Source organism: Polistes dominula, unplaced genomic scaffold, assembly GCF_049000335.1.
Source record: "Polistes dominula isolate Pdom_NZ unplaced genomic scaffold, Pdom_raw_medaka contig_77, whole genome shotgun sequence".
NCBI lineage: Eukaryota > Metazoa > Arthropoda > Insecta > Hymenoptera > Vespidae > Polistes > Polistes dominula.
Window position 1 is genome coordinate 9,471,267 of NW_028301152.1, and position 27,181 is coordinate 9,498,447.

Sequence of the window (27,181 nt, forward strand, 5' to 3'; positions counted from 1 at the left end):
ATGCAAGAACAAAAGAAAAATATAAGAACAAAGTAAGCGGTATTATCATTAATGATGATGAAAAATAATATATTCTGATTTATTCTGGGATCACGATCAGCTCCTTTCCTGTCATTGAGCTTTGAGGAGAACGTTTACTTTTGAAGGTAAGGAACTGACGTACTCGCCACATGTTTTCTATGTGTTTTCGGTGTTTAATACAAAAATCCACACACCAGTAATTTTACTTTTACGAGATGATGTCCGAGTGTTGGTACCAATAACAAAATATATATACATATGTGTATATATGTATATATATCTATGTGCGTATCTGAAATTTTATATTAAAAAATTTGTCATGAATTTGTATTGTAATGAAAAAAGAAAATTATTAATTTAAACAACCAGCACTCGGTATCTCCTATTTCTTCTACTATCTGGTATGATGGCACCTCACGCTGTCCTATGAAATTGACCTCATTATCCTAACTCTTTCACTCCCGCAGCACTTCAGTCAGGTTGGTGCGTCTGTTACTTGATGTATATAATAAAAAAAACTGTATCTTTGAACGATCAAAGATTCTTTTAACGGTTTAAATTAGGTTTATAGCGTTTAACTAAAGTAATAGGCGTAACATAAACCTGCGCACCTAAAAGCATATACACCTACAACAACAACAACAACCATGTCGTTTAAATGACGGCTCCAAATTGCTCCTCACAAGCATAATCCCCACAAATTCGCTACAATACCACGTTTATTATTAAAAAAAAAAAATAAGCCTTAGTGCATTTCGATATTGACTTTCCTCTGATTGTAAGCAAAACGCCGAAATGCTTCTATATATATGGAAAAAAAAGAAATTACATAGATAGTCATTAAATTGACAAAAATCAAAAGACTTTTTTTACGATTTCCGAATAATCAGATTCTTTGTATAAACGTGTAATTATTTGTTGAATAACATTAAATATGGCATTTCGGTAAATTCTTTTAATCTGCGAAGATACTCGTAGATGCAAAGAAACTGCTGGAAAACGTAAAAAAAATAAAAAAATAAAAAAAAAGATGATAGTTTGGAGGGATAGTTTGATGAACCGGTCCGTGTCTTTGCTAACTTTAGGGGTGGACGCCGGTGGTCCGGCTCACGGAGGTGCGGTGGGCACGGGTCAGGGTAATACAAGCGGTGGTGGGTCCACAAGTGCCCAGGGCGAAGACCTCTATACACTGGAGGCTGAAATCACAGAACTCCAAAGGGAGAATGCTCGGGTTGAATCGCAAGTACTGCGCCTGCGTAGTGACATCACCGCCATGGAGAATCAACTGAAACAGGGCGAGAAGGTTCGTATGCTCGGTCGATAATTTTTATAGATTACCTTCTGTTAATAAAAACGTTCTTAATAATTATCTCTTTATCTTGATTTATTTATCGAACGTTAGTTAAACAGATATCTCATTTGTTTAACAATTTTTATTTATTATTTAATTATTTGTTTTTTCTTTTAGGAAACAACGACGATAGCTACGCGAAACAATAATTTAACCGAGTACTATCAGTCGTTACGTGATAACATGATAACGTTGCTGGAACACGTACGAATACCTAACGCCCCAGGTGGACCGCCAGAGAAAATGGGCCATGAGAATTTTGATAGTTATCTAACAAAACTGCAAACTCTGTGCACCGCCGACGGCTATTGTGCCGACGAAACCAATCGACCGATCTACGAAACGGTGAAAACCGCCCTACAAGATTTCACGGTCCTGCCGACACCCATCTGAGACCATCCCTAAAGTTCAACGATCGAGTACAGTGTCGTTCGTCGAACATCTTTGATAAAGTGATTAACGATAATGTCAGGATTCGATTTTACCTACTTACTGTTATTGGGTAAACTTTTCGTGTCCATTGTGAAAAAGGAACTTTGCATTATCGACCAGCCCGATTAGCAAATATAATTTAAACAATTTAAAAATAAAAAAAAGATACTTTCTCTTAATAATAATTCGATTCAGGTAAAAAAGGAAAAATTCGTTGACAAAAATTGTTGGATATTATTCGAGAAACATATAATTGAACAACACAAAAATTGTTTCACCGAAACATCTCGATTGTATCCACAGAAAAAAATGTTCTATCAGAACATGTGAGTCGATTATAAACAAATTATACGATGTCTAATTTCGCCATTATGCGAAATATCTTTTGTACATACGAAAATGAATGTCGCGTAAATTAATAAGATCATCGACGATAACTATATTAATTAGCACTTTGTAAATACACGGAAAGAAAGGGGGTTGAAAAAGATAAAAAAAGAAAATGGCATTTATATTATTCAATATGTTGTGGTTATCTCTTTAAGGCATGTAAAAAAAAGGGATTAGCTTAGATGTATATCAGATCTCATTAATATTACTATTGTATAACTGTTATTACCTAATTATTAATTAGCATTAATTAAAAATTATCACAGGAGCTCCGATGTATCAAAAAAAAAAAAAAGGAAAAAAATGATGCTAAAAATGCTGCTTCAGGATATGTCAGAGATTACTTATAAACAAAATGACTAATTATTATTGGTGACTAACTTATTATTGCTAATTAATATTATTATTAATATAATTGTCAATCGTTATTACCACCCCAAAAAAAGATAAAAAAAAAAACATTTCTATAGTGCTACTCCAATAGTAATTATTACCTCTACTACTACTACTACTTGCTACTGTTGATAGTATATCGCTATACATATACAAAAAAAAAATAAAAATAAAAAATACACACACACATACATACACAAACACACATTTATAATGTCAACGATTTTACGAGAAAAGAAATTTGTCAAAGAAAGAAAGAGAGAAAGTTCATGTCCATATGGTGTATATAAACTACAGAGTAATACGATTATTATAAGAAAGAAACGTTCATTAAAAAAATCGCTAAAGTGAGAGAGAGAAAGAAAAAAAAGGTAGAAACAACGATGACGAAATTTTCAAAATGAAATGCAAGATCTGTTACGGTCCATACGTAGAACTCTAATGTGATTAGAACGGATGTTAATCTAAAATACGGTGTATTATCGAATTTATAAAAATGTACGGACGAATTCCAAACAAAACAAAAAAAAATAAGAAAAACCAATTTCACAAAAAGAAGTTCTAAAAAAGTGCCGCTTTACATTCGGCAATCAAGATTGTATTAGATTTAAAATGTGATTATGATCCGATTTAAGATCGTTCATACGTGCAATAATTTAAGGGATGCATTTCGTTGCATTCGAATTCTTTCTCCATAAGAATCAACTGTGTACCATCATTATCATTATCATCATCATCGTCATCATCATCTTCATCGTCATCATAAACATCATCATGGTGATATACATTATTATTATTATTATTATTATTATTATCATTATTATTATTATTAATATTATTATTATATATTGGCACCATATTATTGTTAAATGTTTATATTCATTTGTTTAAGTTTGACTTCGTTATTATTATACATTCATGTTTGTTTTTTAATTGATAGAAAACGCGAAAGATATATATCTGTAAATATTGAACATTAATCGAGCGGCGACGGTAGGTGACCAAAAAAAACTTTGATCCTTCCTTTGACACACATCACCTACGAATATAATAAAAACAAAAAATAATTAAAAAAAGTCTCGAGGTGTTTGAAAATTATTAATTATTCTCATTCATGATAAAATACCGAAAATACGAACGAATAATATACATCATCCGAAAAGAGAATATATTTCAGATTTAAGGTTATGTAGAGAGAAAGAGGATGATATGGACACACACAAAACCCTGATAATAGATAATAATATGCGAATATTCATTTTTAATCGCAAAACATTATCAATATATTAACTTTTGTGTTTAAATCGTTGATATTTGCATTTTGTTATCATCTTAGAAATATATTTTTTTCTTTTTTAAGGTTATGGTAAGAAATTAAGGAAAAAAGAGAAGTAAAAAAGCAAATAATCATTTAAAAAAAAACAATCCTCTTACAATTGTTACCTACTATTACGACGTCTTATCTTCGCGTTATCAGAATATAACAATTTTATGATTGTAACTATAATTATTATCATTATTATTCTTAACTTTTGATCTCATTGTCATTTAATATCATCATTTATTATTCGTTATGTTCTATTTCATTATTACGATTATTATTGTTGACGTTTCATGAAGTTCTACAGATATATTAGTTCTATAACATGCTTTAAAGTAAGTATAAATGTTACTCCGATTGAATAAAGGGTATTTATCGATGAATTATCTGCGTATGCATTCACGATTCTGTTTTCAAGATAAACGAACAATATAATATATAGTACTATATATATATATATATATATATATTTGTTATAAGCTATAAATGTGAATAACACACATATTGATTGTTTTTTCAATATTTTCAATTATATTATCAAAATTTTCTCGCTAATTAAACAAACAAACAAAAATTTTTAATATAAATCAGGATGCGATGCAAATAAGGGTAATCGAAATACCGTCAACCATATATATATATATATATATTTATATATATACATATAGATATATATATAAAAGTTTATTTTATTTTCTTGTTTTTTTCTTTTTATAATTATTATTATTAATTATATTTTTGTTATAAAAAAGATTTTATTTTTTTGCAGAGCCGATGAACAAAAGTGATACTCAACAAAAATACATTGCGATGATCTCATAGCTTTTACAAATAATAATAAGCGTACGAATAATTTTTATTTATATTATTATGCTCTCAATGATGATATAAGAAACGTTTTACCGTTAAAAAAATAAAAAAAAAACGTATAGGAACATTAAATATTAGATTTATGAATCGTTTTTTTTTCCAAATGCAAAATCGTTTGATTAAATTACATGGATTAGTTTACCATTGATAAATATACAATATTTGATGATAAATAAAACTAAGAGCTTTATTTCATGATTTCTCTATGAGAGTATCATCTTCATAAAATATAAAAATTATTCGCACTGCAGTCTATTATTTCTTTTTCATGAAGAAAAAAAAAGAAAAAAAAACAGATGAACTTAATTAGAATCCTCCATATTTTCTTCGTTCGTTCACAACGAACAAAGCAGCAACAAACATGAATTATTGAAACGAAGTTAAATAATTTACAATTATTGGTCTCACACACACATACATGACTTTTTATAATTTAAGAGAGACGACTATAATATGAGAGACTATGTTTCATTTCTCGCGAATGTAAAATTGTAATACATTGCACACATTTATGATAATCCATAATGAAATACAACGACGTATTTAAAAATACAAAAGTACATCGTAATAAATTGTTTTTATATATATATATATTTTTTTTATATATATATTATATATATTATATAGAATCGTTCACAAGTATTCGAGCAAAAATACAATAATTATCACAAATTGGCAGTTGTATTGCGTACAAATGGGGGTTACAAATAACTTTTTCGGATGTGTATATAAATCTTCTCGTAAATTTGATTTCAATCTTACGATTAATTTGAAAAAAAAGGAAAACGAAAACTAATAAAAAAAGATTTTGTTTTTACTTCCATCACGTTTTTGTTAATGGAAATCGATACAAAAGTTTTATTAGTTTTGTCGACTATGACAAATCATAAAGAATAGTTCGTATTACAACATTTGTACCATCATCAGTCTGTAAAAATGATTTCATCTTTACAATGGACGATATCCGTTTTCTTTTTCTTTTTTTTCGGAGAAAGGAACATGCCACGTTTTATCTTCTACCCTGGATGATCGCACTTTTACTTTTGTAATAGTCCATTTTAACGCCCAATCGCAATGGTTTTTTTCTCAGAAAAAATTATCCCCTTTGCGACAATTAGCGCTAATATTGACAATAATAAAAAACACACATAAAAAATACGGTGTCTCTTAGTGTCATTCGTGTCATGAAGACTTTTAATAGACTCTTTACACTTCCTCGGTCGTCTCTCTTTTAAGCTGCTGCCATCTCGCAGCAACCCTCTCGTTTTTTTTCGTAACCACCATGCTTCAAAAAATCTTTCACCTGAAAATAATAAACGAAACATCGATTATAAAAATGAATGAATAAATCAACAAGGTTCAGTTGCCAACTGAACAATACCACATTTAACAAATAAAAAATACTAGTTTTAATTTTTTAAAAATCATATTAAAATTAAAATAAAATTACCTCGCATATGGCGGTGGCGGTGTTCGCATGGTTTCACCGGGAACCAATTCAACGGTTCCCGGTATCGTATGTTCTGTTGGTAAAGATGCCGTACTACTCGTACTTAACCTAATCAAATGACCAGGATTCAATTTAATGGCATCATCATAACTTGGTGGCGCATCAGTTACAGCTTCATAATCCGGTGGCTTTTGTCTTGCACCATTCGACGGTTCCTCGATTGAAATCACATGAATTGGATCGTCAATCTGTAAATTTCAATAAATTCGATCATCAATTATAACCTATAATTATATCACTGTAAAAATATATTGACTGAGTTACATTAATAAATGTAATAGGGTGATTTCATTTTCAAGATCAGATTAATGAATTCGATCTAAAAATAAAATTGGAAAACAATTAAACCTGAAGATCGGTTGAGATATAGAAATAAACTTGCCAACTTGTATATAACGTGACTATAATTTTTTTATTACTCAATAACGTATAAGTAAGGGATATTCACCCGGAAATGTTAACCGTTTTATATTTGTCGTAGGTCGTCTATAGATATCTATCTACGTACCTGAGTTATATATACATATATATATAGATACTCTTTATAAACTTTATAGCCGGCTGAATGTAAGCCGCGAAAGGGCGGGCAAGATATGTATAGGGTGACGCATGAGACTCAAACGACTAGAATAGACCGGTTATTTGCAGCTATAAAGAAAGCTTCGGAGAAAATTGCATAATCGCTTTTAAGTGGAAATACAGGGTGAACGACTGAAATCTTTTTGATATGCGTCAACCGTGAACTATTCATTTTCATATATATATATATATATATATATATATATATATATATATTTTTATTATTTTAACCCTTTTTAATCGTCAAGTTCAAATATTTCAAAAGCTCTAAAGGTTAGAATTTATAAAAAAAGAAATAGAAAGAGAAAAGATCTTTTCAAAAAAGAAAGAAACGTTTAAACCGAAAAATTTATAGGTTATATTAGTTTTATTTAAGGGAGAGAGAATAAAACAAAATAAAAACAAAGTTAGACAGGTGTATCAACCGTAAGAAAGATAAAAATATATCCTTTATAGATATACACTTCCGGGTGAATATACCTAAAGTAGTAAACCGTCCTTAACAACGACTCTAGTCAACTGACGACCTCCTTTCGTTGTCTCTTACTTGACTAACTCGTACTTTAGATCCATCCTAATATAATTTTTTCTTTCTATATCGTAATTATTAAAAAGGTACTCGTAACAAACCTATTCCCCAAGAATTTTCTTTCTTTTATTTTCAAATAGATCAATCAAAAAATAATAATGATTTATTGTACTGAACACCTTATTTATTTTGATAAACATACTAGTATTTGTTAATAAAGTTCAATAATTTTTCTTACTTTTATTTATTTTGTTTTTCTTATATTTTTCTTTGAATTTATGACAGATAAGAAACGCGATAAGGGTCGGTTATAAACGACAAAGACAATCTTTAAACGAAAGTTGACGGAGCCTAACAGCTCATGATGAACGTGTGAGTGAAGATTTCCCTGATTAACTTATATATATATATATATATATATATATATATATATATATATATTTAAAAAAAAAAAAGAACTTACTTATTGTTAGATAAAAGCAATCGACTGACGCAACGGCAAACATTTAAGCCTTGTCATCGGAATAAAAGATCGTTTATCGTACACAAGAATTAGACTAACTTGACTTTTTTCTTCCTCGTTAAAGTTTCTTTACACCGATAGTAGGCAAACATCGAAAAAGAAAAAACAAAATAAGAATTTTAAACACGTTCGTCTTTTGAATTAATTTACAATGTAAGTTAACGATTGAATAATAATAATATCGGTATAAAATGTTAATTCTATTTGTTTTTTTTCCTTTTCAATATCATATCAAATTGACTTACAATTAGATCGATCTAAAAGATTCTTGAATCTTCCAGGCCGTTCAAGCATGTCGTACTAAACTGTACAACTTGAAAAACTATCATCGATGACTCATTTTAGCAATGAGTTCCTACGTTTAATACTATAGTTTACCGTTTCTCAATAATAATGATAAATCTTTGATGTGGATGATATTTAAATAAAAAGAAAAAGAAGGAAACACTTATGACGTTCGTATTCTACGTAAATCAATGAATTTTTATCGAGATGGGGAAAAACTGCAATTAATCGATTATGTTATTTCTTCATAAATGACGTTACATTAACGGGAATACAGTTTCCATGATTTTCGAACTGATTTCAGATGAAAGGATTTGTCTTAAAAAGTAAAACGAGAGGAAAATTATGAATCTTTAGAGATTTGTCGTTCATAATAATGATAAATTACCTGGGCCGTGATTGGATGATTCGCGTGTTGCGCGTGCGTGCTAGTCCGAGTTGGCGGCGCGTGTAACCAGCAACACATAGCTGCACATATCAAAAGTGCCCCTGCTACTATGCATGCAACTCCAACGTATCGGACTGGTTCGACATAATTTTCCGCAAGTCCTAGCCAATTTATCAAAGCTCCAACACATAAAAGGACCATACCGTACCTGTACGGTCGTTGAGAACGTCGTGAATCCTCCAGAGACATTACTAAAACATGCAAGAAATAATAAAAAAAAATAACTAAATGAACTAACAGATAATTATATATAGATATATAATTAATTCCTATTGATTATGAAATTAATAATATTTATTATTATTATTATTATTTACAATTAAACAATTTCATAAGTTCATTAATATTGCACAGTATTTTATATATTTCATTATCATCAAAGATATTCTAATAATAATTAATAACATTTAATAATTTATATATTAATAATTAATTATTAATATTATTATTATTTTACTTTATTCCTAATATTGTAGTTATAAACTACATTACATTAAATTATGTTTGTTTATTATTGGATTGAATTTAGTTAATTATGTTACTCTAGTGTAAAATAATGATAGAAAAAGGATTTGAATATTACTTTAATTTATTTCTAATTTAAATTTTCAGAAATTATGTGTTTATTATTTCACCTTAGTAACAATAGTTATATATTTATTTGATATTAATAATAATTATTATTATTATTAATATTTATCTAGCTTTTTATAGAGTATATATATCATTTTTGTGATAAAATGATAAAGCTATTATTAACTATGATTCCTTACAATGATTGGATAGATATGCGAAATTATTCAAACAAAACTTAATGTACGAGTATTTCTAGGTAGATTCTAAAAGATAGAACTTAAAAAAAACACACACACACGTAATATACACGAAGGGCATGAAATAAGTTTTATGGTATATGAATGTCTATATATAATTCTCGATTAATACAAAGTAGGCTAAACACGGACCGATAATACAATGTAGAGAATCCAATGCAGGTAAGTCATTTTATCATTATTAAACCTACATTCGATCGTTTTCTATTTTATTAGGACTTCGATTCGATAAAAACTAAAACACTGATGCACAAATTTGTTATACTAATCATAATAATTATTTAGGAACAGAACAAGTATTAATATCTTTTATAATATTAACATAAATTAAATATATTTTATCAAGAAGCTTTTTATATTAGTATGAAAAGTTGACTATTGGTTCAATAAAAATATATAAAGGTTCAATGAATATCAAATTAATTAATTAATTAAATTAATATTAATATTAATAAAATATATATACTAATAACAAAATTATTAAATTAATATTAATATTGATAAAAGATTTGATACCATTGATCATCTCCATAACTGGTTATGTATCAATAAAATGATTAAACTACACTATCACTATATGAACTATCTTCCTACAATTGACTGATTACAAAGTAAAATGATATACATGCAACCATATATATATTTATATTTATATATAGAACATATACACATATAAGATAATATAGTTTAAACAAACCGAGGAGTTAGACTATTTTACGTATAAGCTCGCGGTTATATCAAACGGTGCAGAAATCATAAAGATAAGGCGTATTTTCAAATCTTTGTCAAGTACCCCACAACGATATCATCGAGTTTAAACGAATAAAACCCTCCCCCGTTCCTCACCCTCTACTCCCAGTGAACACATGATCATCCGTCGTAAAATAAATCTTTTTTTTTCACATATTTGCAAAAGTGACTAGCAAAAATGACGATGATAGCAGAAATAATGCGGTTGTTCTCGAAATCGCAACGCAAAAGGTTGTTGTTGAGAGAGAGCAAGCTCATGACACTCGAAGAAAAAGCGCAATCGGTGTTTTCACGATTGCAGAGAACGGAAAGAGAACGAACGAATGGGGGATACGAGACTGGTGGCACGTAAGTACTTAACATATGTCATTTCAACGAGATATGAAACAACATTTCAACTCCTATCACGTGCTTATTACTTTGTAAACTATATTTATTTACACATTTTTTAAATTAACAATTATAGCTAAGTAAAAATAATATTTCTTGTTTATGCTTTTAACCCTTTCACTACTACGGGTGACTATAGTCACCCGCCACAAAAACGACACCCGCACACGACGGGTGACTATAGTCACCCGTCACACGATGCCACCTATACACGACGGGTGACTATAGTCACCCGCTCCAAAAATGGAACCAAATGTTAAGATAAATGGTATCGCTTCGTGTATTATTAATTGTATTGTTGAATTAAAAATATATCCATGGAAAAATTATGAACACAAATCATTTTGTTTCTAAAAGTAATGTCACAAAGTCGTTTTTGAGACAAAAGGTTCCGAATGCTAAAGACTGCGCGCACTTAATGTTCTTACTTTCGGTACGTCGCTCCGTTCTAGACGAGGTACTCCGCGGCGAGGCCCACCGTAGCGAAAGGGTTAAACGTTTTATGCTTTTTATTTTTTAATGTTCGAGAAAATCCTAGACTACAAGCATCCAACATATTCTTAACAAATAACATTCAAGGTTATACAGAGTAGATATGATATCACACGTTTTATTATGTGCACATATGTACAATATATATATATTACATATGTGAGGAATACTCGTCGAATTGTTTCGTTATTTTATTTTTAACATATTCATACAAATTCTTAATAATAGCGTGATGGTTGCGTGTGTTTTCTTTTGTCTGATAACAAATTAACTCTTTCATACGTTATTATTTCGTAAAAATTGTTGAGATGAAATTTGGTACAACACGTGATCACGAAGAAACTTTAATCGTTTACAAACAAAATAAAAAATTGTCGTGATTTTGGTACGTCAGGCGCTCAGGGGTTTTCCGTGGTGGGTTCCGAGAAAGTTCAACACGCAATATATTACCGTGTAATGATATTCGTGTGTATCAGTGAAAACGTGTGTTCTTTATAGTGGTCAAGCGAGTTGCTTCGGTTGAACCTTATTTTCTACTCTTCTTCGAGCCACTATTTCAGTCGGAGGTACCTCAAACCGGTCGGTGATCTTCCTTTAGTATGAAAGGAATAGTTAGTTAATTGGCTGGGGCATATATACATTTGTGTGAATGTGTGCAAGATTATTATATGTTCTTGTTGGTTCGTTGGTTGAATTTTTCTTTTTTTTCTGTTTCTTTTTACGAATAACGTCCTCATTAAAGACTTACCGGAGCATTATCAAAAGATAATTGATAATATAAAAAATGTATATTTTTATTTACTTTGCAATTAATTCGATAATTAAAGTAAAATTTATGATTTCTTTAAATTTAAAAATAACTTGCATATTATTTGGCAAAACTCGTTTGAACTATAAACGGTACTGTTAATAAAAGATAAGTAGCTTTAATTTTTTGAATAATTTGCACGATTTTATGTACAATACTATAATTTAATTGTTTTATTGATCGTTAGTAAATTTGCAACATTTCTTTTCTGAAATATTTCAATTCGATTAGATCATTTCGTGGTGTTACATCGATACGATTTATACAATAAAAATTATAGAATACTTAATTTGCATTTTCAAGAAAACAACTTAGGTTTGCTAAATCAAACACATAAACACTTACAAACCTAAATAATATTTCAAACAGTTTTTCTCAATCTATCAAAAACAGTCGAACATTAATCCAAGTTAAATTGATTTTGAAAAAAATATATAAAATATTTGTAAAAGATTTTCAAAAATCAATCTATCAAAAACAGTCCAATATTAAGTCAAGTTAAATTGATTTTGAAAAAAATATATATACAGTATTTGTAAAATATTTTTAAAAAGTTTGTACAGAATTTAATTTACAAATTCGAGAAATGAAAAGGTTCGAGAAACCATGACGAACATAATATTTGTCTCGCAAGACAAGACACTTCGTATAATGCTGAAATATATATATAGTATATATATATTATAGTATATAATATTAGGTTTTTACAAATTGTGTATATTAAATATTTGGATAATACCATCATTACAAACAAATGTGTTTAATCGTATAACAAGAAAGATTGAGAAACGCTGATATCGAGGATGTTTCATCGTACTATATGTATGTATCTATAGAAAAGACATTGACCTGAGGAAACATCGGATACCATCGTATCGCATCGTTACTCTTGCACTTTTATTTTTTATTTTCTGTTTTTTTTACAATCTTTTGACTTGACTCTACTCAATTTTCATTTATATATTTTTTACTTGAAAAATTTACGTAACTTTTTAATATTATTGGTTATCAATCAAAAAGTTTCATGTTTTATTTCAAAATGAGAGAGATTTTTCTTCTTTTTTTTTTTTTTATTCGGGATAGTACCTTATGATCATATCAGAAAACTTCAAAGTCCGGTTATTTTCTAACGCTTTTATACCATTCTATAGCACTCTAGAAATAGCTCATGCATTCATGACGTTGACGTAAACTAGTGGTCGCCACCTCGACGTATGAAGTAAAAAGCTTTATCGGTAAATTATTTCAACTTGGTTCAAAAAGCTTGTCCTAAATATTCTAATGTTAAGTCAGTTAACCAAATTATAATATTAACGTTCACTAGAATATTTATAGATACGAAAAATATATGAATTGTAAAAAGAAACTAGAAAATATTGATTGTAAAGTACAAATATAAGTATATATGTAAAATATACTAGAAGATAATAAGTTAACAAATTATAATATTAACTGTATGTTCTACTAAGATATTAATGTATATGAAAAATATATAAATTATAAAAAAACTGGAAAATATTGATTGAAAAGTACATATATGTATGTATATATGTAAAGTATACTTAAAGCATAAACTGAAGGCCAGATTTAATTATCTTGTTTATAAATTTTAAATAACTTTGACAATAATATACGAGTTCTACTAATTCCTAGATAAAAAAAAATATAATCAACTAAGTGTATTTAAATTTATGATGCACTCGTATTTAAATAAAAAATCTGAAAAATGTTTACTTCTTTAAAAGAAGATATAAATTTTCCTATGAATATATAATGACGATGAAGATGATGATAAGAGCTTTCTATGTACTGTATCAGTTAACGATTCAAGGGAAAGTGTCACGATTGCTAACTTTCCGAAAGTCGGGCTCGTACGAGCCCCAGGCCACTACTACCAACACAATTATCACAAATGCTTATGCTTCACATTTCGCAACAATCGTGGGAACGTAGCAGCAAACATTTTCAACAAAGATCGTTTATGTTAAAAAAGACAAAATAAAATATTAATCAATAACGCGAAAAAGAGTTATATTGTTTCATATCTTTTTTAATATTTATGATTTGAAAACAAGTACGACAGACATATTGCATTTTCAACAAGATTTAGCAACGAGTTGAAAAATATCAGCAAACAGTCATAATTCAATTTAACTTAGTATTGTATATCATATATATATATGATATAGGAATATGATATTGCACATATACACACCTATCCAGTATATACAAAGACTTATTTTTGTCATTTAATATTTACAAAACGTTAAAATAGAAATGCAAATTGCATCTTATCATTTGTTGTATAATCGTCAAGTTATATGATCGACATATTTAACCGTTTAACACCAATGATAAATAAAATTTATCACTTGATAAATTAACGATAACGATGTTATATTTATAACAATGAGTCGAAATTCAATTTAACGGGTATTCCTATTTTTTTAGATGGAATTAAGAAAAACATAAACGTGTATATCCCCACTTCCACCTCATCAAAATAAATTGTGATATCGCATTGGATTATCAATCGGAATGAAAAAAATGTGCAAGACGTTTTTCTTCGACTCGATGTTTTTTTTTTTCATTCTCAAAGTGTTCCTCGTTCGTTAGCATTGAGACGATTCACGTGTCGAACTGTGGAAAACGTGAAAACGTGGTAAAAAAAATTCTAATAGAAGGAAAACATGTTAGTAAATAAATGGAAATATCATTTTAAAAATAGAATGCTTTGATTCTCATAAATCTAACAACAATACATATATATATATACTTCATATCTTTATCTCACGTAAAAACAATATAATTATATATTTACAAATTGAAAAAAAAAAGAATAAAAGAAAGAAAAATGATTGATTAATCTATAGGAAAGCAACTATAACTCAAATTACAAATTACGTTAATGGACAAGCTTGTAATACTTATTCTGGAAAAAAAATCAATCAATTTTCCATTTACCAAATCACTCATTTCAAATTATTATTCGTAATTATGGTAAGAAAGGAGTTATTGATCAAGTTATAAAGTCATTAGACGTTGACAAGTAAGAACAATTGTCAAGTTTCTTTTTTTTACGAGGTATAACAGTAAAGTTATCGTTGGTATTTGACTATGGTAGTACACCTTACGAATATTCGATCGTTTAGTATTTTTCCTTTATTTTTTTTTTTTATTCTCTTTTTTTTATTATTTTTTTCTTGCCTTTTCCTATAGGTTTCTTCCTTCTACTTAATTTTATATTTTATCGAGCGAGTAGAACTAGCGCCACGACAGTCATCATACTATTCTATACCTTTTATTTTCTCACTATATTTATAATATCGTATGGGTATGGGTCTTTTATAAAGCGTATCGTATTCGTCGATTTCCCTGGTGATACCTTTCGATCGAAAACTCATACTTCGTTGAGTTGAATCAACGACGACGACGACTACGACAACGAATACAACGGTACAAGTGTTACACGGTTACTGCATATGCGTGTGTTAACACGCGACCAACCTTCACCTCCTTTCGCACCTTAACATCAAAAACCAGCTGCTACCAATGATGTAAAAACGAACAAGGAAATTTTAGAAACTTTGCACGTCCAATAACAATAATTATTATAACTCTAATAATTTTCATTTGAAAATTTGAAAAAAGACTTCATTTTTGTTGCGATTGTATATCGAATTAAAATGTATTATATATTTATTAATAATCTATACAAATTTAACTTCACGTTTTGTTTTTTTTTCTAATTTTATTTCGAATTAAAATTTGTTATTTATTATTTAATTTAATAATAATTTAATTATTATTATAATATTATTTTTATATAATTTTAATTTAATTATTATTATAATATTATATTATTTTTATTTGTGTAATATTATTAAATATTATTTTAATAATAATATAATTATTTAATAAATTTATTTATTAATAATAATGTTTATAATAATTTGACTTCACATTTTTTTCTGTCCAATTTTACATCCAATTAAAATTCATTATATATTTATTAATAATAATTTTTATTTTATTATCGTATTTTATTTTGCAATAATTTTTATTTATTTTTATCATAATATTCTCTTTACTTTTTATCTTTGACTATGCAACACGCAAAAGAAATAGAAGAAAAGAACGAAAAAAAAGAGAACGACATAATATAGTAGAAGTAAAGCATTGAAATCTAAGAATATCATAGCACGAACAACACCGTACCGCACCATACCGCTCTACACCCCACCAGACGCACCGTCGTAGGTACCGTGCGTGCAAAAGATAATTGCACTATACAGCCATGCAACGAATTCTACTTGCATGCAAATAACATGAAACTACGTTTCCCCATTATATCTTTCTCGTCTATTTCCGAGTTTATCGATCTCTTATTCTTCTTCTTCTTCTCCTTCCTTTTTATACAAAAAAAAATAATAATATAAAATAATTTGAAAAAGAAAGAAGAGAACAACACAGCGTAGAAAGCAAATGATCGTTTAGATTGTAGTTGAAGTATGATATCGATTTTGTCAAGGATTATTATCAGCTTTTGTAAAAATAACATGTACTAATGTATTAGTGTATAAAACCACGATGTATAAGTATACACATATGTGTATGTATGTGTATTAATACTATTTTAGAAAACATGTGTATGTACGTGCATTGAAATCATTCTAGGAGACATGTGTATGTATGTATGTGTATTAAAACTATTCTAGAAACCATGTGTATGTATGTATGTGTATTAAAACCATTCTAGAAAATATGATGCATCTAAATGATGTGAAAACCCTTTCGAACGAAGTTCATTTGAAATCTGTCACCTTTTATTTTCCCCCATTATTTTTCCCACATTTTTTTCTCACGTAGCTTTTTTTCGATATTATGATCTATCATTGAACACGCGAAACGATAAGATTCACTAATCTTGTTTTCCGTTTTTTAGAGAGTATTGTAGATTAAAAGCTTAGATATGTGTGTGGTGTGTGTGACTTCAGACAAACCTTGTAAGTTTCAAGAGATCGTTTCGAGAAGAGATCACGAAGAAGAAGAAGAAGAAGACCAGTAACGTTTCACTGAAAACAACATCATCGTTCTCGTATTAACCTATTGACCCATGGCGTGATCCAACAATACGACCGCCGACGATAAAACTTCTACTCTGTGGATCGTTCGATCCATTCGATGAATTAAAAGTTTTATTATTTAGGTATTTTTTATGTTATCATTAATGTTAATTATGTACTATTCAAGGTTAATTAGAAGAAGATCATTTTTTTTGCTGAATATTCATCGTACAATATTAGGACAATTGTTTGAATTTTGTATTTGAAGTAAAAGTTATTCTTTTCTTTTAATTATTATTATTATTATTATTATTATTATTATTATTATTATTATTTAAAAATGTATATAGAATTGATTTAATGAATGAATGAAGGATGAAGAATAATCTTAATTTATGTTGAAACGAATTTTTTTGAATATGTTATTTTTTTATCATACAATATTAGGCTACGTTAAGATAATTGTTTGAATTTTAAATTTAAAGTAAAAGTTACTCTGTTTTATTATTATTATTATTATTTAGAAATATTAATAGTTGATTTAATAAATGAATGAAAAATGATGAATATTCTTATAATTTCAGTTAAAACGAAATCTAAATGTCATCAACGTTATAAGGTAAGTAATCGATTGTACGAAGAAAAATTGAAAAAGTATTTATCATTGTTAACCTAATTTATTAAGATTTAATTATAAATGATATCAAATTGTGAGTGGGGTAAGTAGGGGAGAGAGTTATCTTGATAAGTTAGAAACTAAGTAACGTGGCATCGTATCTTTGTGGCACTTTAATTTATATGTCATTATCAGTATCGATTTTTTAACACGTTCGTCGCCCAGCCCATTTCGGTTGAGTTTCTCGACAGGCCCAAAATTCGACTACCGACGCGCCGTAACGTAAAGAAGCGATAAGTAGAAATATCAACAATGCAACCCGAGTATTATGGTAATATTATATTATTATATTTTATTTACCGAAAATAATAAAATATAAAACTATCAAAGATTGAATTGAGAAAAATTATGTTATAAAATATATATCGAAAAGAGGTGAGAAAAATTCCGTAACGCAATTCTACCGAAATGCGCAGAAATGTGAAAATAATTGGCAACATATTTTTCTTGTATTTTTTTTTTTTTTTAATCGATCACATAACACATAAAACACCATTTTCAACGTGATGATCTTAATGATGATTAATTAGTATAAAAATACAGATCGAATATCGTAAATCGAATGATATTAATCATTAGCAAGGTTCTTCAAAAAAAATAAAAATAATATTCTTTCCGCAAATGTAATTCCAACGTAGTCGTCGTCGTCGTCTTTGCGTTTTTATTATCGCGTAAAACATGAAAATAAATAATTTCCCCGAAGTTACTATCTAACGCACATTATCTCAATGTACTCAGAAAAGAAAAAAAAAAAAGAAAAAAATACTAAGTTGATATATTAGTTTACTTTATTTTATTTATTTTATCCATTTTTCTTTTCTTCTATTTTTTTTTTTTTTATATTCCTTTTCTCTTTTACTCTTTCATTTCCTATTTTTTTAGTGATTGAGTATAAAAATATACAAGCACGTAAAATCTGTTACAAATATAGAAAGGAAAGATAATTAAATCAATTTGTTATCGTTTTATTCGTGAAAATAAAACGTAATAAAATATACCTTTATGTAATTAATTCGAATATGAAACTCATAAATATAGCACCTTTCTAATAGATCATAGAACGTATATGTTCGTTTCTATTATGTTATTTGATCTTTCTTTTCTTTCTTTCTTTTTACTGTCTTTCTTTTTCTTTGTTTTTTTTTTATCAATACGCAACACAATAGAGATAGCAACTTTTTTTTACGTTAGTAACCCAGTCTCACACGAAATATTCCCTATAGAAGGTATTTATCTCATTGGCGACCTATATGACGTGTACCAACACTATCGCATGTCTCATTCGCGCGAGAATTACAAAATAGTGAATGGCCTTATGCGTTGATGTTACCTAGAATAGGATAATCCTCTTCACTCTTCTCATGTTAAAACGAACCACAATCATTCTTCAGACTTGTATTGTTTTTTTTATTATCCTACTATTATGACTACTAGAAACTAATGCACGTAAAATCCATTTTTCGAAATGGTTTAAACCACAAAATAACACTAAATATTATCTATATTGTTTCTTTTGTAAAAATGCAATTATAATAAAATTACTTGTATTAGTATACATATATATAAATCTATTATGTTGAAAGAAAAATGATATTAGATTTTAATTGATAGTAATTACCTGCCGATTAATCGATGATTCAACATTTTATGACTCATGAATCACAATTAGTATAATTTTTGGAAAAAGAGAATATTTTTCAAGAATGTATTTAATATTTCACATAACTATTAAAAAATTATTTAGATTGAAAATTATTGCAATAAAAAAATGGTATATAACAAAATATAATAATAAATATAATATAGATAATAATTTATAAATTATATATTTATAATAAAAATACTAGTATATAATATAAATATATTATTTAATAAAAATATATTATAGATATAAATATATATTAATAAATAATAAATATATAAATAAATAAATTAAACAAAATAATAAACAATATAGATAAATTAATTAAATAAAATAAATAAAATAAATAATAAATATAATAATATAATAATAAGTAATAAAATGGAATATTTATATAAATTTTAACGAACTATTTCATTTACTAATGTAAAAACGATCTATATATATATATATATATATATGCTATAAGAATCGTGAGTAAGACGAATGTAGAAGAATAAACATTAGAAAAGGAAAACTTTTTCACATGTGTTTGTAAACACGATTGATGATCTCTCATGAGCTATTTCTAGAACGATAAATCTAAAAGTTATTTGTTAAACGTTTCTAGTAAACGCACTGAGTGAGAAATATAACTGACGATACTAAATTATCGGCTAAATTTTCAAAGTAATTAAATAAAAAGACAAAAAACAAGACAAAACTATATCAATGCTCTAAATCGAAGAGAAATAATAACCACAAAAATGATGCCGTTACGTGAATATTGTAAATCCCAGTTTTAATACCGGTAATTTCTACACGTATTCCTTCCCCCCTTCCTCCCATTGGCAGTGATTTATGAATCAACAAGAAAAATCATCAACAGAGGAAATATACCAACAGGATAATACGATTTTCCCATCATTTGTTTTTTATTCGTTAACTATACTGTTAAAATAATTAACCCTTTGAGTAGTGAATACTTTTAACCAAAATGTTTTGTAGGAACGGAATAATTTATTAATAATAAATGATATTTAATAATAAAAATTTTTCTTTCTGAATATAATTTAATTTATAATTAAATATTAATAGACCACTCTGGCAATTGTTACCAAACGCATATATGCGTCTGTAGCACTTTAAGAGTTAATAATAATAAATATTGGGTTGTTCAGAAAGTAATTTCATTTTTTCTTGACACAATAAAGTTTATACAAACCGGCAAATAACAACACGTGAGATCAATGAGAGATTAAATTTATCAAATTCAACTGTTCATGCCCACTTGAAAGGCCTAGGTTTAACCTCGAAGAGAAGGTTATTCCTCCTCCATTTCTACAAAAAAAAAACATGAAATTACTTTCCGAACAACCTAATTGTATGTATCTATCTTTATCTGTCCTATGTCAACAGAATCCAAGTAACGTTGATAGACGAAAATAGACACAGAGATAAAATTAAAGGAAAATAAGAGATGAATTTAATAGAGAGATAAAATATTTTCTCTTTTTCAAACACGTCTTATGGTTATATCAACAGAATCCCCAAGTAAAATGATAGACGATGATAGGAAAAAGACCAAAATAAACGAAAATGCTACGAAAGTTTAGAAGAAAAATTGAAAATATTGTAATCACTTCAAATATGCGTAAAGTAAACGAAAAAAGGAATGATATTAGTTCAAAAATCAATTCGAAAAAAATACATATTTCCAAAAAAAAAAAAAACATATGCAGAAAGATATCTGAAGTTGTTTCAAGTTTTTTCGATAACTTTAGATTTTTATCGTTTGAAATTTCCGGAGTTTTAAGACAAATTTCTCAAGAAATAATTAAAACCTATCTAAACGATTATATTTCATTTCTACGATCAATATTACGTAATAGAAATACTATTTAAAGTAAGATTAAGGACTATGACCATGAATAAACTTATAAGGAAGAAATTGGATATAATGATGTATTAAATATTAATATAATGATATGGTGTGCTTAATGATTTTCATTGGTGTTGTTGCTGCTGCTGCTGTTACTACTTCGTTTATTCGATATTACTTTCAAGGCTTTCTATAATGAATTGTTCTTTTGTTTTGCTGAGCAAACCTGTCCTTAAGCGGTCCTTAATTACAATATTTTTTGTATATACAATATAGAAAGGGGTTATGGTTAAAATATACAGGCACAAGTTCCTTATGGTTTTCAGATGTATTGAGACTCAATTATGTGACTGTTGATCATTTTGTGTGTATATAACAAAAAAAGAAATCTTTGTCCTTTAATTATCATATTATTTTTTAGAAAATGATGTTTCCTAAATCTTCAACAATTATTTATAATGTATAGGTATTACTAATATTATAATATTTATTATTAATTGTAATTACAAATTAATTAATAACAATTTAATTTGTGTTATTTTATTTTATATTACTATACAAAATTTTATATTTTATAATAATATAATATTGTTATATATATATAAATTTATATTATTTAATAATTAATATGTTAATTAGTATTTAATTTATTAATTGAAATATAATATTATATAAATAAATATATATTACAATATATTATAATATAACTACTAATACTACAATATAATTATATTACTGAAATAAAATAACTAATACCTGTTACTACACACTTTCTACTACTTTTAAAAAAATATAAAAATTATAAAAAATTTAATATAATCAATATCAAATAACATGTCATAAAATTTATTAAACTTTCTAAAGAAGGAAGAAAGAAAAAATATTAAAAAAAAAAGAATATAATAATGATAAGAAATCCAAAAGTCTGATTGATAAATTGTTTGATATTGCGAATATGAAAATATTCGGTTGGTCGATTACTAAATTGATATGAATTTTTTTCGTGATCAACAACCGATAGATAGATATACAGATAGATAAATAGATAGATTACTATCTCATCTTGAAAATAGGTGGTACAAAGAAGATCTACTTTAAAGATACGTGCAAAGTGGGCCCTCTAACTTGAGAAGAATCAACCGACAATAAGAAACCGATCTCTTTTATAACGGTTTTATTCGAATTTTATTCATCCGTTCAAAATCTACCATAAATCAAATACAAGAAATGAAAAAGAATCGTCAGAGAACTGTTATACGACGAATCATAATCGTCGATGTCGTCAGGGTCACATTAGGTAAAACGTGAAAGGAGAAAAAGAACGAAGTAAAATAAAATAAAAGAAATAAAAAAGATAAAATAAGTTAATATTTAATCATTAATACCTGTGTCAATGTGTTTTAGTCAAATGCAAATAAAAAAAAAAATAAAATAAAACAGAAAGAGAAAGAAAGAGAGAGAAAATCGAAAGTTGAAGAGTGGGGGAGGAAAGAGAGGCAGAGTAAAGAAAGGCAAACAGAAAGAAGAAATAAAAAAATCAAAATATCGTTGATGATTAATATTTACCTGGACTGAAAACAACGTTCGGTCGTGACAGGATGATGATGGAAGAAGAAATTGTTTTTTTTTTTTGTAATATATTATTATAATCTCTTATAACCACTGGTAAAATACAGCACACTTTTACTTGAAAAATAATTTTCTCAATAAACTCACTGTATTTATATTTGATTTTGTTATTATTATTTCAATTGATTAATCTCGTTCTTCGCTTATTCTTCGTGTTAATCACGTTTTTAATAATGATTAACAAAAAGAAAGAATAATTCGAAATAATAAACAAGAACTTGAATGAAGAAAAACTTCTTGAAATAAAAACTCACGCGCGAGTAATAAAAAGGAATAAAATATAGAATAGAAAAAAAATAAGAAGAAAGAAAAAAAAAGGTAAGAAATAGAAAGAGAGAGAAAGAAGTTCCTTTCTATTACAAGGACGCACTAACTTAACAGAGCACTGCTCCCACGTTGAGGACTCGGTGCAAACTGACTCGGCTGGCTCTACTTGTTTCCGCTTACAGTGTGCGTCTACTAAAACCCACGCTGCTTCTTTCCTTCCCACTTTACTACTCGAGTCAAGTACGAACAAAATCGAATACGATAAAAGAATCACCGCCAACGGTAATAACGCTATTTTGTAGCACCTAGTTGATTTCAAATTTTTTAATTTTCTGTTCTTATTCGTACGAAATTTTTCTTTATTTTTTTTTTCTTTTTTTTCATTTAAATTTTTTTCTTTTCCTTTTTCTTTTTGCTTGAAAGTAATCGGCCAACTACGATAACATTCTTATCGTTTATTAACACATCAAATAGAATGTTTAAAATGTAAATATAATTTTTTTTTTTACAATATAAATACGCATATTTATTTCTATATATATTTATATATATTATAGGATAATAGGATAATATATATATAATTGTACTTAAATTATAATAGATGTAATTAATTTATTTATTATTAATACATTTTTTAAATTAATTTATTACATATATACTCCCGTATTTATATGAAAATATCTGAACTTTCCCATAGTTAAAATCAAATTTGTCGATATATTTAGTAAGATAGTAGTTGATAAGGAAAAATACTTATGAAAAGCACGGAAAATTTATTAATATTTTGATATCCTCAGGCATTATATGAGTAACTTCTTTAAACACTAATTAGATCTTAATGTAATATTTCAATTAGCACACGATTTTTTGAAACACAATAATAGCACGAAGGAAACGATAAGAGAAATATATCGAATATATCGAAAAGTATAATATCAACAAAAAATATCGATTAACTTCAACCTATAAACTTTTCGTATAACAATTTATAAATAAAAAATTAATTAAATAAACAACTTAAATTGGACCGAATTGTAAATCTAAACTATTCTCGAATCCACCTTAAGACACACACAAAATTTTATTAAAATCGGTCCAGCTGTTTAGGAGGAGATCAATTACATAAACGTGCACAGAAGAAAAATATATATATATATATATATATATATATATATATATATATATATATTAAATAATAAATTTTTAAAAATATATTTTTATTATATTATAATTTATTATATTATGTTTATATTTTTATTGATAATTATATTATATTATAATTATATATATTAAATAATAAATTTTATTAAATTTAATAAATGTACTTAAATTATATATATATTTTATATAAATTAGAAGTTATATTATTAACTACATAGTTAGTTAACTAGTTTAGAAGTTATATTATTAAATACATATATACCTATAATTTATCAAATTATAAATATATATATATATATATATATATATATATATATATATATGTACTTAAATTACATAAAAAAAAAATTTTATATATGCTATAAATTTTTGTATATTCCAAAAATTCGTCATGTAGCTCGTTATTCAGATTTAAAAATATTATTCTTACAACGGTACACAATCCTTGATTATTAATTTATATCATTAGTCAACGATCTACGTCATTGATAAAAGCATATTGTCATAATTAACCTTCTTTTCTTTTTCTTTCGTATTACAAATGAAATGACAAATATCATTAAAACGAGGAAATTTTTATCCTATTTTTGATTTTATTAACCCGTCGTCTATCTGTCTCATGTTACGACAGAATTGATTCCACTTTGAAAGATCGACGTGACGATCATGATAAAGAATGTATTTAAGTTCTTTGCTTGATGAAGAGACAAAATGTTGTCATTTTATTTTGATTATGTTGTTGTGAACATTTAAAAAAATATATATATATATATATAGATGGTGGTTAGTCGCAGTTGTAATAACAAATGGCACAAATAACTTTTGCTACTTTTAAAAACGCTCATTATTCTCAATTTATCGCAAAAGAGATTATTTTTTTTTAATATTGTATATTTCATGTATATAAAATACTGTATTTATTATTCTCTTTATATTATAATAATCTCCAAGTATTATTTTTTTGCGATAAAATGATCACTCTTGGTGTTTAATGTGGCAACATTAAAATTGATGGTATTGTATATTTTTACACAAAAATAATTTAACGATAGTTAAAAATTATACATTATAATTATACTTTCTCAATAATTATCAATTTCACAGTTTACACGAGTACTCTTTAAAATCAATTGATTAGAGTAAGTAATAAACATGTACATGTACGGGAACGTGTACAACCTGACAATTGCTAGTTTCGAAATAATAAGAATTAATTAACGCTATTATTAACAACACGCAAGAAGGTTGTTACATCTCGTGCTTTATCGTATTAACTTACAAGTGACAAATAAATAATTGACTTGGGTATAATCGTTTGTACGACAAATCCATTTCTAGAAATTAATTTCTTCGTATCTATAAAAAAATAAAAATAGTAAATAATATGTAAATATCTGTCATTAATATGCATCACTTCAATAAAAGGAGACAAAAATAAAAACTAAACGATACTTTAATAATAACTTTAGGATAATAAAAACCTTTTTGGAAATTCCTAATAGCCATTCGATATTCCTGTTAACATCGAATCGAAATGTCAACGCAAAAAGATTATCATACTTGGTAACTGTTGTCTTACTGATTGACGTGTATACTCGTCATCCGTATAAACTTGTGATCATTGGTTATTTAAATTGTAATTTTGGAAAAAAAACAAAACACATTCTCAAAGATGTTTAGAATATTTTGAGGTTATGCCGGAATAAAATGAAACAATAAAAAATATAATTTGAGATAAACTCGTGCATTCCCGTATGCACCGGTTGAATTAGCTTACCAGTTCGCATAACGAATTTATTTATGTGCAATGATAACGTTTTTTAGATGTTAATAAAATTATTAAAAGAGGAGAAAGATAATAGAAATTTATTTTAGGATCAAATTTATAACAAGAGAATACTCTCTCTCATACGAACGTTTCTAAATATGTTCACTTATGCATCGGACTTTCTCTTACATGTACGAAAAGATATAATTAGAAAGATTATTGTCTGTGTGTGTGTGTGTGTGTGTGTGTGTGTGTGTGTGTGTGTGTGTGTGTGTGTGTGTGTGTGTGTGTACATATCTAAGTGTCATATGTATAAAAAAAACAAGATTGTATTGGTAACACGCAAAACGTGTTTCAGACAACGGTACAATTAACGTTTCTTCATATGAAACGAACGTCTTCTGAATAAAGCATACGATATTTGATATGCGTACACACAAGTAAAATACACACACATATGTATAATTTCTTGGAGTCATTGAAAAACTGTCGGTTATGTTAATAACAAAGTTCGAAACTATAGAAAAAAAAAGTTAAAAGATAAGGATATTCTTCTTAATGCGGCATTGAGTTTATATGCAAAAAAAGGATTACGAACGTGATTAGGATAAAAAATACGAATTCCATTCAAGAAACATAAACATAACAGGAAAACAAGATAATAAAAGTATTTTTTCTTTTTTTTTCGATTTAAAATCCGTAACACTTTCACTCTTTATTTATCTAAAAAAAGAAAGAGAGATAGAGAATCTTATGTATTCTTTTTTTCCAATGAAAATGACAAAGAAAGAAAAAGAAAATCTTGCTACTCAAAGTCATCTCTTTACGACGTTTTTACGCTGTTAGCGTTCAAGGCCATGACGGAGATGAAACGGTGCACATGTAAATGCGAGTTCTTTCTCTGTGTCCGGTATTCCATGGATAGAATACATATATGTATGCACGTGTATGGTAAACACGAGTACGTGAACATCTAATTCACACGTGTGTTAGAAAAGCGCCAAGATTTCAGACGATAATAATTATTATATCTAATGACAATAAGACGTTCAAGCAAAATAAGTATTATCGATAAATGCATGTATGTGTGTGCATAAAGATAGAGAGAAAAAAAAAGGAAGATTCAGCGAAATATGACGCTAATCAGACACTAAGCGGATACATTGAATTCTCAATATTTTGCTAC

General features: G+C 27.3%; 2 protein-coding genes across 3 annotated transcripts in view; one reads left to right on the plus strand and one right to left on the minus strand.

Moving 5' to 3' along the window:
- Positions 1 to 2,669, plus strand: part of LOC107065938 (uncharacterized) — a 275,793-nt gene extending 273,124 nt beyond the window's left edge. Inside the window, 2 exon segments of the mRNA XM_089178425.1 lie at positions 1,107 to 1,324; positions 1,490 to 2,669. Coding sequence (XP_089034551.1) covers positions 1,107 to 1,324; positions 1,490 to 1,765 — 494 coding nt within the window. The 3' untranslated portion in view covers positions 1,766 to 2,669.
- Positions 2,523 to 23,392, minus strand: LOC107065951 (uncharacterized). Of its 2 annotated transcripts, XM_015320096.2 has the most exons (5): positions 23,174 to 23,378; positions 22,737 to 22,856; positions 8,593 to 8,843; positions 6,229 to 6,476; positions 2,523 to 6,081 (listed from the first exon to the last, which is right to left on the minus strand). In XM_015320096.2, exons 3-5 carry the CDS (start codon positions 8,839 to 8,841, stop codon positions 6,078 to 6,080), a joined length of 501 nt encoding a protein of 166 aa, XP_015175582.1. In that variant the 5' UTR covers positions 8,842 to 8,843; positions 22,737 to 22,856; positions 23,174 to 23,378; the 3' UTR covers positions 2,523 to 6,077. The 2 variants fall into 2 exon arrangements, with proteins under 2 accessions (XP_015175582.1, XP_089034552.1); XM_089178426.1 differs by lacking the exon at positions 2,523 to 6,081 and having other exon boundaries at positions 6,225 to 6,476; positions 22,737 to 23,392.
- Positions 23,393 to 27,181: the final 3,789 nt, after the last annotated feature.